We start from the raw sequence: 12,473 nt of genomic DNA, 5'->3' as shown, positions 1-12,473 counted from the left end.
ATACAGCAGGTGCTCAACAAGTGTCTGTTGGATGACCGGATGGATGGATGCATGGATGGATGGATGGACGAACTGTTTATGTTTTAAGAGTCAAGATAGACACAAAGAAGAACTGGCAGCCAAGAATGATGGGTTACAAGGACCTCTCTGAGGACAGGAAGATGTCATATTTGTCTAGAAGCCCTCTGCCTGGCACGGGGCTGGGGGAGGCGCAAGCTCATGTTGGTTGAATGAATCAAATGAGGGATGACTGGCTCGCCTCTCAGAAGACCCTCCTTGCCATGACTGTATACTTCAGTCAACAAATATTTATTGAGCACCTACTGTGTGCCAGCCTATGCTGAAGATGCAGCAGCTGCCAAGTCCCTGCCCTCGCACGCTCCCATTCTAGCGGGGAGGCAGACAGTGAGCATGCAAACAACCAAAGAAATAAGGTCGTTTTTGCTAGTGGGAAGTGTTCAGAAGGTAATGAAACAGGTTTCTGTGAAGGAGAGAGGCACAGAGGGAACCTGCCTGTCTTCCCTGAGGGTGGTGAGGGAAGGCCTCTCTGAGACCCGAAGGGTGAGAAAGAGGCAGCCAGGCAAAAAGCCTGAGGAAGAGCGTGCCAGGCAGGGGAGACAGAGAGTGCAAAGGCCCTGAGGGAGGAACAAGGCCGGCTTTGCTCAGGCTTCCTTCTGGAGGGCAGGAACATGGAATACTTACTCCTCCGTCTCCAGAGAGTCCACGCGGGCGACGTAGTTGCTCGGGATATAGCCCTCTTTCCCCGTGGCCAGGGATCGAGCCCTCCACCACTCCCCAGACCTGAGGGGCAGGAGGGGGCAAAGGGTCAGGTGGCGGTAGGACTAACCCTGGTCCTCTTGGGGCCCCCAGCCTTGGCCTAGAATACCTCCCAACCCCAGGAAGATGGAGGGGGTGAGAGGCAGGGCCACTACTGTCCTGGGTGTCAGCACGTGCCCCTTGATCGGGGGGGGGGGGGCAGATCTTTACAATAGCCCCCACTGTGCATCCGAGGGTCGGGAACCAAGCCCTGTCCTTGTATTCACAGCCCACAGCCCCAGGTCTTTGCCCCGCCCTTCTTCCCTGGACTCTAGGCCTTGGCCTCACTTGCCATGCCCCAGGTGGGGCCCTGTGCCCGTGACAGACAGGGTGGTTCAGCTGGGGCCGAGAGCTGGAGGCAGTGGGCTCCAGAGTGTGACCAGGCATAACCACTCCCATCCTTGGGCCCCAGCACATACTGGACACTACTCCACTGATGGTGAAGACTGTAGGAGATCGAAGGGAGCAAACTCCGAGCTCCGAGGATTTCTGAATGCAAAGTCACCTCACCAGGGTCTGGTCTATAGGTAAGCCTGTAGCTTAATCACAGAGCCCAAGGAAGGCTTCCCTGAGAAAGCGCTTTCACCTGTTCATCCTCGCCTGGACGTGCACCATTAGTAAATACACAAGCCCCTTTATTGTGGCTTTCACCCAGGTTAACAGCAAACCCTTCCTCCTCTATCGTGACCAGGTTCTCATCAGTCATTTACACCCTAGTATAAGATAGTCTATCAGTTTTTTTAATTGAAGCACAAAAAGAGTATAACTGAGTATCGGAGATAGGTATGTCTTAGGGGGAAAGGGATGGGCACTCACTCCTCCAGGACCACCATCTCATCCCCCTTCTGGAATCTGAGGTCTTCGTGGTGAATGGCCTCGTAATCATACAGGGCAATCACGATAGTGTCCTCAGCACCTGCAAGGAAGAGAGACACATGGGACGGCGAGGCCTTACCTGAGCGCGCCCACAGACCTGGGTGCCTCCCATCCCCACCCCTGGCACGCAGCCCGCGAGCGTGGATGTGTCTGTCTCGCGGCAGCAGCAAGCATCTTGCCCTGCTGGGTGCGAGTCCCGAGTGTAAAGTGAACCGTGTTTTGTTCGTGTCACTGAACAGGGTTATAGAAACACAACAGCCTGAACAAAGTGCTTCGAGGGCAACTCAGGGGATCTTCCAGGGTGGTTTTGACTGTTTGGGATTTTGCTCCAAGCTCTGACGGAGGACCTAACCTCATCGTTTCCATCACATGAGACCCCACCGCACATGTTTGCTGGATACTCACCCTCTGTGTGTCCGGGGGGGTTGTTCTTGCTGCTGTCAGGCCACTGCGGGGAAGAAATGCGAGGAAGGGATGAATCCAATAGTGTGTGGGGAGCCATGGAAGGTCTGTGTCAAAAGGGTACTCAAGAGCATCTCATCCCAGCCCCACGTGTCATGGGAGGAGGCCCAGAGAGGGCAGGCAATGTGCCTGAGGTCACACAGCACATTAGGGGCACAGCCACTAAAGATGCAGGTCTCTTGGGTTGTGGGCTCTGTCCTCGGCTGTGGACATACTGGAGGCCATGGGCTTGTGCCTTTCCCCTGACACACAGTGAGGGGGTTGGTCTACATCAGCATTTTCCAAGGTATGTTTGAAGCAACCCTAGGTCTGCCAACATATCCCATGAGCACAGGCTCCAGTATGTCTGTGAAACAACCTCAGTGTCCATCCACAGGGGAGGTGGCATCTAAACAGGGGCGCTCTAGGCAGCCCTTGTAGGAGGAAGGGCAAGCTTCATTCCTGACACAGCCGGACCTCAAAGATACATCTCTCCAAGAATAAAGCTAGTTCTTGAGGATGATAAATATGAGACCTTTGTATAAAACACACACACATCCTAAATGCCTTCTGTGGACACAGACTGTACACGCGTGAGTGTAAATTCATAGAAAAAGCTTTGCAAGGGTCCACACCAAACCCACAACAGTTGACACCTCTGGGGAGGGGGCAGGGGTCAGTAGGAACTGGAGCTTTAACTGGACTTTGTGACTCTTGTTTTCAAGGAGAATGTGCTTGTGTGTCACACACATAAATAAACATTAAAGAAGCAGGGTTTGGAGAACACTGAGAAGGACAGCATTTTCTGGGAGATTCACGATGCTCATTACAAAGACTCATGGAGGCTCTAGGAGTCCTCTGGGGAAGTAGCCTGGTTAGTCTAATGTTTATCAAACTGATTTGACCTCGGAACCCTTACTACCTAACCTTTGAACTTACAGAGAGGGGAATGATGAACAGCTGGTAACAGCACCCCTTAAGTCTGTTGCTCAAAGAGGACAACCAAAAACTAATGGGAGAAAACTCTGCCTCCCACTAATGACAAGCTAGAGGGTCTCAGAGAGCCTGAGAACCTGGAGTCCTAGGAACAGAGAGAGCCCAGGGTCATGCAGGTTGGGAGAGAAGCAGACCTGGGAGTGACTTAAGGTTTAGGACATCAGCTAGGATGTCACCAGTGTGAGAAGTCCAGTAGCCTCAGGCTGTATTAGTAGAGGTTGAATGTCAGAAGGAGGGAGGTGACTATTCCACTAATCGCCCATTCCTAAAATCAGTCCTGTTGTAGGCATCATGCCTGGAGAGGAGCAAGCAGGATGGAGAGAGGTCAGGAATCCACCCCCTGTGAGAGAGCATTTAGCAGGAGTGGGTGGGTGAGGGTGAGAGCTATGCCTTCAATCTCTACAGGCTGTCACGGGACAAAGGGAGCAGATGCGTTTGGGGCAGTGCTAAGGGGTAGGTTTGGCATCAAGGAGTGAGGATTATGGGGTAACAAGCCTCCCTTCAATACAAGGAAGAACTAAGGGGCCACCCCAGGAAGGAGCGCATACCTTCCTCTGGAGGCAGCAGGCAAGGCATGCTGCCCTGGACAACCTCAGATCAGGGGACGGACTAAAGGACGCCCATCCTCAGGGTTAGGAAGACCTGGCTCCACCCCTTCCCCCGTGTCTGATGCGGGGAGCCAGATCCTCTTTGCGCTTAGTCCCCTGCCTGTAAAGTGGCCTCCCAGCCTTTGGAGGATTAATGATGTGGAGACACCTCACTCCAGTGCCCGGAATGTAGCGGGTGTCCAAGAATGGTCACGACTGTGCCAGCTGTTCCTGCTGCCGGTAGTTCCGCACTCACCATTGCTAGTCCTGTGATTGTTACTACCATGTCACTACCGGTGCTGCTCTTCTGACTACTACTGTCACGACCACCGTTACTAACGGTGCTCCATCATGGCAACTTCTGCTCCCGTTACTCCTGCTGCCACCGTGTCACCACGACCACCTTCACCACCAGGCCTGTCCTTAGCCCTCGGCTCCTGCTTCCAGGACTCTCGCTCCGGCCGCCGGTCCTCTGGCCCCCGCACTGCCCCTTACTAACCATGTGAACCTCGGCAAGCTATTCAGACTCTCTGTGTCTCATCTGCAGAATGGGTATGCTAATAAAAATAGTGACCTCCAACAGGATGGCCGTGGGGAGTAAAGGTGTTCATAGCCGGGCAGCACCTAGGACAGCGCCTGGGGGGCCTGGGAGCTCCGGATGAGCATCAGAGAAGTGAGTAAGCACCGCCCCCCACCCCCGTTAGCAGTCCCGCTTCTTTCACTGACTATTCATGCTATTCTCCTGCCGCTGTTGCTCTCAGCCTCCCACTAGCACTGTGGTTACTATGCTCACTACACTTGTTACTACAGTTATGGCTATGATGTTCACGCTATCATCACTGTCGTTGCTTTACCAGCTGTTATTACTAGTCTGGTCACTGGTCACTCAGCACTGCTCAGGCTGCTGCCCAGGCTGGAGGCTGGCCGTGCTCACTGGTCGCTGGAGCCCGGGCTCATGGGCCAAGGCCTGGGCAGGGCAAGGAGAAGTGACGGCCTTGTTCTGGGTGCTCCCTGCAGACGGATCCTGGAGGGTTAGAGCACCCTGGCGGCTCCGTTTCACCCCAAGCACACCCTGCTCACCCTTGGGAAAACAGGAGCCGGTGGGGCCATTTGGGGGAGCCTGGGGCAGCCGGGTCCCCGTCGTCCCCCACTCACCCGCTTGCCCGCGGACGTGGGATCCGGCACGTACACTGGGTTGTGCGGGTTGGCGCCGGGCTCCGACTTCGAGACCTTGCCTCCGTCGCGGAGGAACCTGGACTTCACGCACCCCATCCTGTGGCGGAGAGAAGGGACGTGAGCCCGCTCGCCCCGAGCCCCACGCAGGGGCGTCCTCGACGCTGGGGTCCAGGCTCCCTGCCCCCAGGTGGCTCCTTCGGGCCTTTCCGCGTCTTGCCCCCGCTGCCAGCCCGGTTCCTCCCACCCTCGACGCCTCTGGGCTTCCCCATCCGCCACGTGCCCGCACAGAGCCGAGAAGTTGACATGGTCCAGCTACGATGGGGAGTTTATTCAGAGGATAAATCACGCGGGTCATGGAAACTCAACAGGTAGAGCCGCAGGGCAGAGTGCGTGCTGGACGGCCCCTCCACCCGCCAGCACCTCGCGCGCCGCTCCCCTGCTCCCCAGCCCCAGCTCTGCTGCAGGGCTGCTAAGGCAACCGCAGAGAAAGCCTGGGGGGGGGGGGGGGGGGGGGGGGGGGGGACGCTGCTCTGCACAGCGCCAGGCTCGGAGAAACAGTAAAGGAAAGCTGTGCTATTAATACAGAATAAATGACCATTTCGAATTTAATGACAAGGATGAGGTCACATAATGTGGCTTAAACAATCCAGCTGAATAAGAGTCAAGGCACCTTGTTCCTCGCATCATTTTATAATTGCCTTATAACAGCTTCCTTCCTCCCTCCCTCCCTCTCTTTTTCTTTCTTCCTTCCTTCCTTTCTTTCTTGTGGCCTTATTTGGTCATTCATTCATTCATTTACTCAGCAAACATTTCTTGAGCACTTTCCTAAACGGTGAATACGACAAGCAAGTTCATGCCCTCCAGGTGCTCACACTGGAGATGAATGGGAGACACAGACAAGAAACAGCATAACATACCCATAACGAGATAAATTTAGTTCGTGAAAAGCGTGAGGGTGATAAAAGAGGACGTGATGAGAAACACCTGTACCGGGCCCCTTCGGACAGGGTGGTTGCAGAAGGCCTCTCTGAGGAGGTGATGTTGGACCCGGGGCCTGAATGACACAAAGGAGCCAGTCATGTAACACTCTGAGGGAACAGTGTTCCGGGCAGAGAGAACAGCAAGTGCAAAGGCCCTGAGGCTGGAACGTGCTTGAAGAGAACAAGGCACTGAAAGGAGGCCATCGTGTCTGGAGATCGCAGGCAGTGGAGCGGAGGGTATGTGACGAGGCTGCCACATCTCGTTCAGCCAGTGGGGAATTTGGATTTGATTTTAATTAAGGATGATGGGAAACCACAAAAAGTTTTAGGCGGGAGAAGGACAGGATTCAGTTTGCATTTAAAAAAATCCCTCCAGCTGCTGGGTGGAGTGTGGACTGTAGGGAGCAGGGCAGGGATGTCTAGGAGTGAGATGATGGTGGCCTGGCCTGGGGTGGTGACTACTGAGGAGGTAAGAAGTGAATAGATTCGGAGGACATCTTGGCGGTAGAGCTCACAGATTTTGCTGATGGATTCATTAAATTTAAAGACACTTAAAGAAAACACATTCCCTTGTTGGGAGTCAAAACTTAATTGTAAAAGCCGCAGACATATTTCATTCCTCTTCTCCAAAGGCACACATGTATTTGCTGAGAAGACAGGCTGAGAGCCGCCACATAAGGAAGTGATCGTTTTCCTCATCTTTGCACAATTGCAATTTTCTTCTAAAGCAGTTAGGACTCAGTTATACTTATCTTGTTAAAATAAACACGTATTTGTGGTTTAAGAAAAAAAAATCCCAAATTCCTAGGCTTAGGGGAGTTACTTTAAAAAAAAAAAAGATGCTTTTTATTTACAAGGATATTTTTTTCTGTCCTAGTGGGAATTGGGAACAATTTACCAGCTCAAGATTTAAGCAATTTCTGCTTCATTTGCCTTTTGTGAATAAAGTAAGGAACCAGTTCAGACTCCTGGAGTGCTGGATCATTAATCTGAAAAATCATTGCAATTAATCACTGCTTTATATTTATATATTTATTATTTATATTATATATTATATATTTTTATATATTATATTATTTATAATTTTTATATATTATAATTATAATATTTTATATATTTATATATTATGTATGCATTTAAAATAGAAACCAACATCTCTCTGATTTGTGATACATATGTATTACAGTTCCGGGAAATAAAATAGCATATTGTGTGGTTTTGTATGACATAAAATTATATTACGTTTCATATATATGTATTTTTTGGGTGAGGAAGATTGTCCCTGAGCTAACATCTGTGCCCATCTTCCTGATGGCCTGATGAGTGGTGTGTAGGTCCACCCCCAGGATCCAAACCGGCGAACCCCAGGCCACCGAAGCAGAGCATGTGAATTTAACCACTACGCCAGCAGGCTGGCCCCGTTTCATATATTTTGATCAGTGCAGGGGTGTTCTGGGAAGAGCACTGCTGCGTGATGTAGGTCCGCTTCCTCCACCTGTCTGAGTGCCTATTAAACGTTATTAACCTGATCAGGAGCCAGCCCAGTGGCACAGTGGTTAAGTTCACACATTCCGCTTTGGAGGCCCGGGGTTCGCCAGTTCGGGTCCCCGGTGTGGACATGGCATCGCTTGTCAGGCCATGCTGTGGTGGGCGTCCCACATATAAAGTAGAGGAAGATGGGCATGGATGTGAGCTCAAGGCCAGTCTTTCTTAGCAAAAAGGGGAGGATTGGCAGCAGATGTTAGTTCAGGGCTAATCTTCCTCAAAAAAAAAAAAAAAACCCAAAACACATGATCAATTTACATATTCAAGAGGGCTGCAGGGTTCAGAGGGAGGGGTTTCCCAAGGCCTTGTGTTCATTCATTAGGCCAGGCTGCCTCTGAGAAAAGGATGGTGGGGTTCCACCTGGCAGGGTGGTGGTGAGTGCAGGGTGAGTTAATAAATGTAAGAAGCACTACAGAAATGTTAACCATCACCATTCTGTTGACTAGCAAACGTGGCCCTGCCCTGCAGCATGAAGCAAGCATAGTTTGCAATCCTTTGGCCCACAAGCTTAAAGATAGTGCAACATCTGGGAAGTTAACTTTTCAAAATAGGGAATTCCCATTAGTTCAGTTTTTGCACAATAAAGTGTGGTGTTTTTAAAGGGACCTACCAGCAGGAGTCAAATTTACATAAAATATGATTGTCCTCCTAAACCAAGAGAAGCATTCCACTGCCTGGTGTGGAGGGGCCTCAGAAACGCTCGTTTTCCTGACCACTAGACCTGGAAATGTACTGTGAGCCACATAGATATTTTAAAATGTTCGACAGACATATTTTTCAAAGTAAAAAGAAACAAGTGAATTAATTTTAAGATATATTTATTTTTCCCCAATATGTCAAAATTATTAACATGTAATCAATATAAAAATTATCAATGAGATACTTTACATTCTTTTTTTTTCATATTAAGTTCTTCAATTCCCGTTGTAACCACAGGCCCTCCAGGACAAGTTCAACTGACCCCATCTTATCAACAGAGTAATTGAGAAATTGTCTTTCGGGGCTAGCCTTGTGGCCTAGTGGTTAAGTTCAGCGCACTCCACTTTGGCAGCCTGGTTTGGTTCCCAGGTGCTGACCTACATGACTCATCAGTGGCTGTGCTGTGGTGATGACCCACATACAAAATAGAAGAAGATTAGCACAGATGTTATCTCAGGACCAATCTTCCTCAAGAAAAAAGAGGAAGATTGGCAACAGATGTTAGCTCAGAGCGAATCTTCCTCAGCAAAAAAAAAAGAAGAAGAAGAAAAGAAAAAGAAATTGTCTTTCAGAAAAATTGCAAAGTCGCATAGCCAGAGCATGTGCAGAAGAAAAATTCTTCACCTGAAATGACTGTTTAAGTACAGATTCTCCTCCCCACAGAACCAAGGGATGGGAACATGACTGGAACATAAAAGTCAGACTCTTGGGGCTGGCCCCGTGGCCGAGTGGTTTAGTCCGCGCGCTCCGCTGCAGGCGGCCCAGTGTTTCGTTGGTTCGAATCCTGGGCGCGGACATGACACTGCTCATCAAACCACGCTGAGGCAGCATCCCACATGCCACAACTAGCAGGACCCACAACAAAGAATATACAACTATGTACCGGGGGGCTTTGGGAAGAAAAAGGAAAAAATAAAATCTTTAAAAAATAAAAATAAAAAAAAAAGTCAGACTCTTATTGGAAGCAAGGGGTCCATCATTCGGGAAGATCTGGTGTTAAAATTCCTTCCCCACCTCACGATAAAAGTTTAGAACCTCACCATAAATGTTTGAAGCCCACCAATCAAAATCTGTCCCACCAGCATTTCCACGTGCCAGCCTGTTCTCCCTCACCTCTTAAATTTTGTCCCAAATCCTGAATCAAGGAGACAGATGTGAGGGCCCACGCCCCTTATCTCTCTGCAGATCGATCTCACAGAACAAAGCTGAATTCTTTTCCCAAAAGCTGATGCCGTAATTAATTGGCTTGTTTGTGTGCATTGGGTCGAACCCCTTTTTTTGTTTTTGAGGAAGATTAGCCCTGAGCCAATATCTATTGCCAATCCTCCTCTTTTTGCTGAGGAAGATTGGCCCTGAGCCAACATCTGTGCCCATCTTCCTCTATTGTGTATGTGGGATGCTGCCACAGCATGGCTTGACGAGCGGTGTGTAGGTCCATGCCTGACGGGATCTAAACAGGCAAACCCCCGGGCCGTCGAAGTGGAGTGTGCGAATGTAACCACTTGGCCAGGCGGCTGGCCCCAGGAGAACTCCATTTTTTTATGGTAACACCAGTGTGTATTTTACACATACAGCGCATCTCAGTTAGGACTTGCCATGTTCCAGTGGTCAATAGCTGTGTGTAGCTTAAAGCTACTGTAGTCAACAGTGCAGACACAGAATGTTCCCATCACTGCAGCACAGCAGAGGCTGGCCTTGCTCATGTCTGTGCCCCTCAGCACTTAGCTCAGCGCCTGCTGGGCATACAGTAGGAGCCTAATGCACAACTGGTAAATAAATGCATGCCCAGAGCCCGTGCTCTGTGTAATCAGTCCAAAGTAAAAGCATCAGGATGTGGCTTCTGCTCCAGACACTGAGTGGAGAAGGGAAGACTGGACAGAGAGAAGGCTATTCCCAAGCCACGTGCAAAGGTGCTGTTGGGGATCAGCACAGATGGTCCGAGCGATGCAGAGATTGCTGAGGTACTTACTGAGAGACGAGAGCAAGCTGCAAAACATATCCAACATCAAGCCATTTTTGTAAAATGGATATATATCCATGTTCTGCCACTAACCTGTGTATGTCAGTATGTTCACAGAAAAAGCAACCTGTTTATAGTAATTGAGCAACAGGATAATGCGTTAGGTTTTGAAGAATGGGGAGGATTTGAATATAGATTTAGGGAAAGTCAAGAATGTTCCAAAGAACCACTGACTTCCAAAAAGGATCTGAGGGAGTTTATAGTATTAAACCACATGCAGAGCACTTCAAGACTCAAAAACAGTTATGCTACACCATTTAGAAAGGAAATATTGAACCAGAGGCCCAGGGTGTGACCGCCACTGCCATTGGGTCCTAGATTTATCTCTGAGCTTCCTAGTAGCCAAGATAAAAATGGGAACTTGTATATTGTCGCTATAAAATCCCAGAAAACATGGAAATTTGTTGATAGAAACAATTTTTTTCTTTTTTTTTTTTTTGAGGAAAATTAGCCCTGAGCTAACATCTGCCACCAATCCTCCTCTTTTTGCTGAGTAAGACTGGCCCTGACCTAACATCCATGCCCGTCTTCCTCTACTTTATATGTGGGACGCCTGCCACAGCATGGCTTGCCAAGCTGTGTGTAGGTCTGCACCCGGGATCCGAACCAGTGAACCCCAGGCCACTGAAGGGGAACGTGTGAACTGAACCGCTGCATGACCAGGCCGGCCCCAGAAACACATTTTTTTTGAGCACTAAATTCAAAAGAGAATTTATTATGTGGGTCCTCATATAAAGGTCACGGAAGGACAGAACGGACAGTTTCTCCAAGTGTGATTTGGCAGCAGAGTCTGCAACATGCTAATGAATGGTCCCCAAATAGTTGGTGCTGGTGTTTGGATGGGTTTGGGAACCATGGGACGGGGTGGGGGTGGGGAGAGGATGAGGGAAGAGGTTTACATAGCCTGGGGCTTCTCTGCTTGGTGGGGACTTCAGATGCCCTGTAACAGAGTGGCTTGAAGTGAGTCAGAAAGGTAACAGAATGCCTGGGTCCTCTGAGTGTGGCCAGTGTGAGGACCAGCATCATCATCATAGGGAGCTGTTAGAAGTACAAGAGCTCAGGCCCCGCCTCCCAAATCCCCAATTTTAACAAGGCCCAGGTGATTCGCGTGATCGCTCTGGTTCAGAAGCACTGGCGTAGTGAACATCTTTTGCTCTTGCTTCTGCAGCGTCCATCCCTCTTCTGATAAGCATGCCTGGACTTTCCTTTGGGAAACCAGCCTTCTCCCACTCAGTGCCTGGGGCTTCAGGGGGCTGACCCTACCCTTGCCTTGTGGGATTGACAACTTGGTACTGGCCTGACCAATCAGAGAATTGCATGTCCCCCTGGCAACCAACAGTGGTTGCTTGGGCTATTGGAATGCTTATGATCCCAGCTGAGGTAATCAGAGTCTGCTCTAGGATTTTGCTGGAAAAAGTAGAAAAAGGCACTCTCTTTCTATAAGGGTTGTTGAGATGTAGCAACCTGGAGCTCTTGGGAGCCATCCTGACATCATGAAGGGAGAGGCTGCCTTAAAGTGAAGCCACCACAGAGGACAGCAGAGCTGAGCAATGGAGACAAAGTGATTCCTGAGGACATTTTTGAGCACCTAGATCCAGCTATACCTGCAACTTTTAACCCTCAGGATTTTTCTAGTTCATGAGCAAATAAATTCTCAATTTTGTCTAAGCCAGTTTGAATTGGATTTCTGCCACTTGTACCCAAATATTCCTTACTGATTCTTGCATATTCCTGGGCTACACGCTGGATTGAATAAACCAGAGTCTCTGGGGAGAAGGCCTATAATCTGCATCTCTAACAATTCTTCAGGAGGTTCTTATGCACACCAAAATTTGAGACCCACCAATGTAGTGGAATGAGGGCTGAACTTGGGGTCAGAATACTTGGGTTTGGATCCAGGTTCTGCTACTGACTGGCTGTGTGACCTTAGGTAAGTCACTTCCCCTTTCTGAGCCTCATTTTCATTTTATTCCCTTTAAAATAGGAGGCACTTGCTTCTCAGGCTTGGGCCGAGGTCCTGTGTGACAGGGATGTGAAAGGCTTTTTAAAACATCTGAACACATATTTCTTGTGTATTGTGGTTGCAAATAAGGCTCTGAGAGCAGAAGTGACCCGCCGGGCCCCAGACTAGCTTAGAACTGCTGACCCCTGGCAAAGACACTTCCTCGGGTCACTGCTGAACTCCTGGAACCTGAAACCCGCTCTTCGCCCCCTCAGCTTCTGCAGGCTGCATGGGAAGGAAAGGAGAAAGGTCAGCTCGCTTGCCCCGGCTGCTTCTCATGATCACCACGCTGGCTGCCAGGCCCCGGAGACTCCTCCTGCCCCCTCAGAGTCAAG

General features: G+C 49.8%; 1 protein-coding gene across 1 annotated transcript in view; it reads right to left on the bottom strand.

Moving 5' to 3' along the window:
• HCK (HCK proto-oncogene, Src family tyrosine kinase) overlaps nucleotides 1–12,473 on the bottom strand; it is a 39,790-nt gene that overhangs the window by 19,034 nt on the left and 8,283 nt on the right. Inside the window, exons 2-5 of the mRNA XM_046678099.1 lie at nucleotides 4,872–4,989; nucleotides 2,098–2,140; nucleotides 1,633–1,732; nucleotides 703–801 (exon numbers count right to left, since the gene is read on the bottom strand). Coding sequence (XP_046534055.1) covers nucleotides 703–801; nucleotides 1,633–1,732; nucleotides 2,098–2,140; nucleotides 4,872–4,988 — 359 coding nt within the window. The 5' untranslated portion in view covers nucleotide 4,989. The remainder of the gene's footprint in view (nucleotides 1–702; nucleotides 802–1,632; nucleotides 1,733–2,097; nucleotides 2,141–4,871; nucleotides 4,990–12,473) is intronic.

The sequence above is a fragment of the Equus quagga genome, chromosome 12 (assembly GCF_021613505.1).
Source record: "Equus quagga isolate Etosha38 chromosome 12, UCLA_HA_Equagga_1.0, whole genome shotgun sequence".
NCBI classification, from domain to species: Eukaryota; Metazoa; Chordata; class Mammalia; order Perissodactyla; family Equidae; genus Equus; species Equus quagga.
Note: the sequence above shows the minus strand (reverse complement) of the source record. Positions and strands in the feature narration are given on the sequence as shown.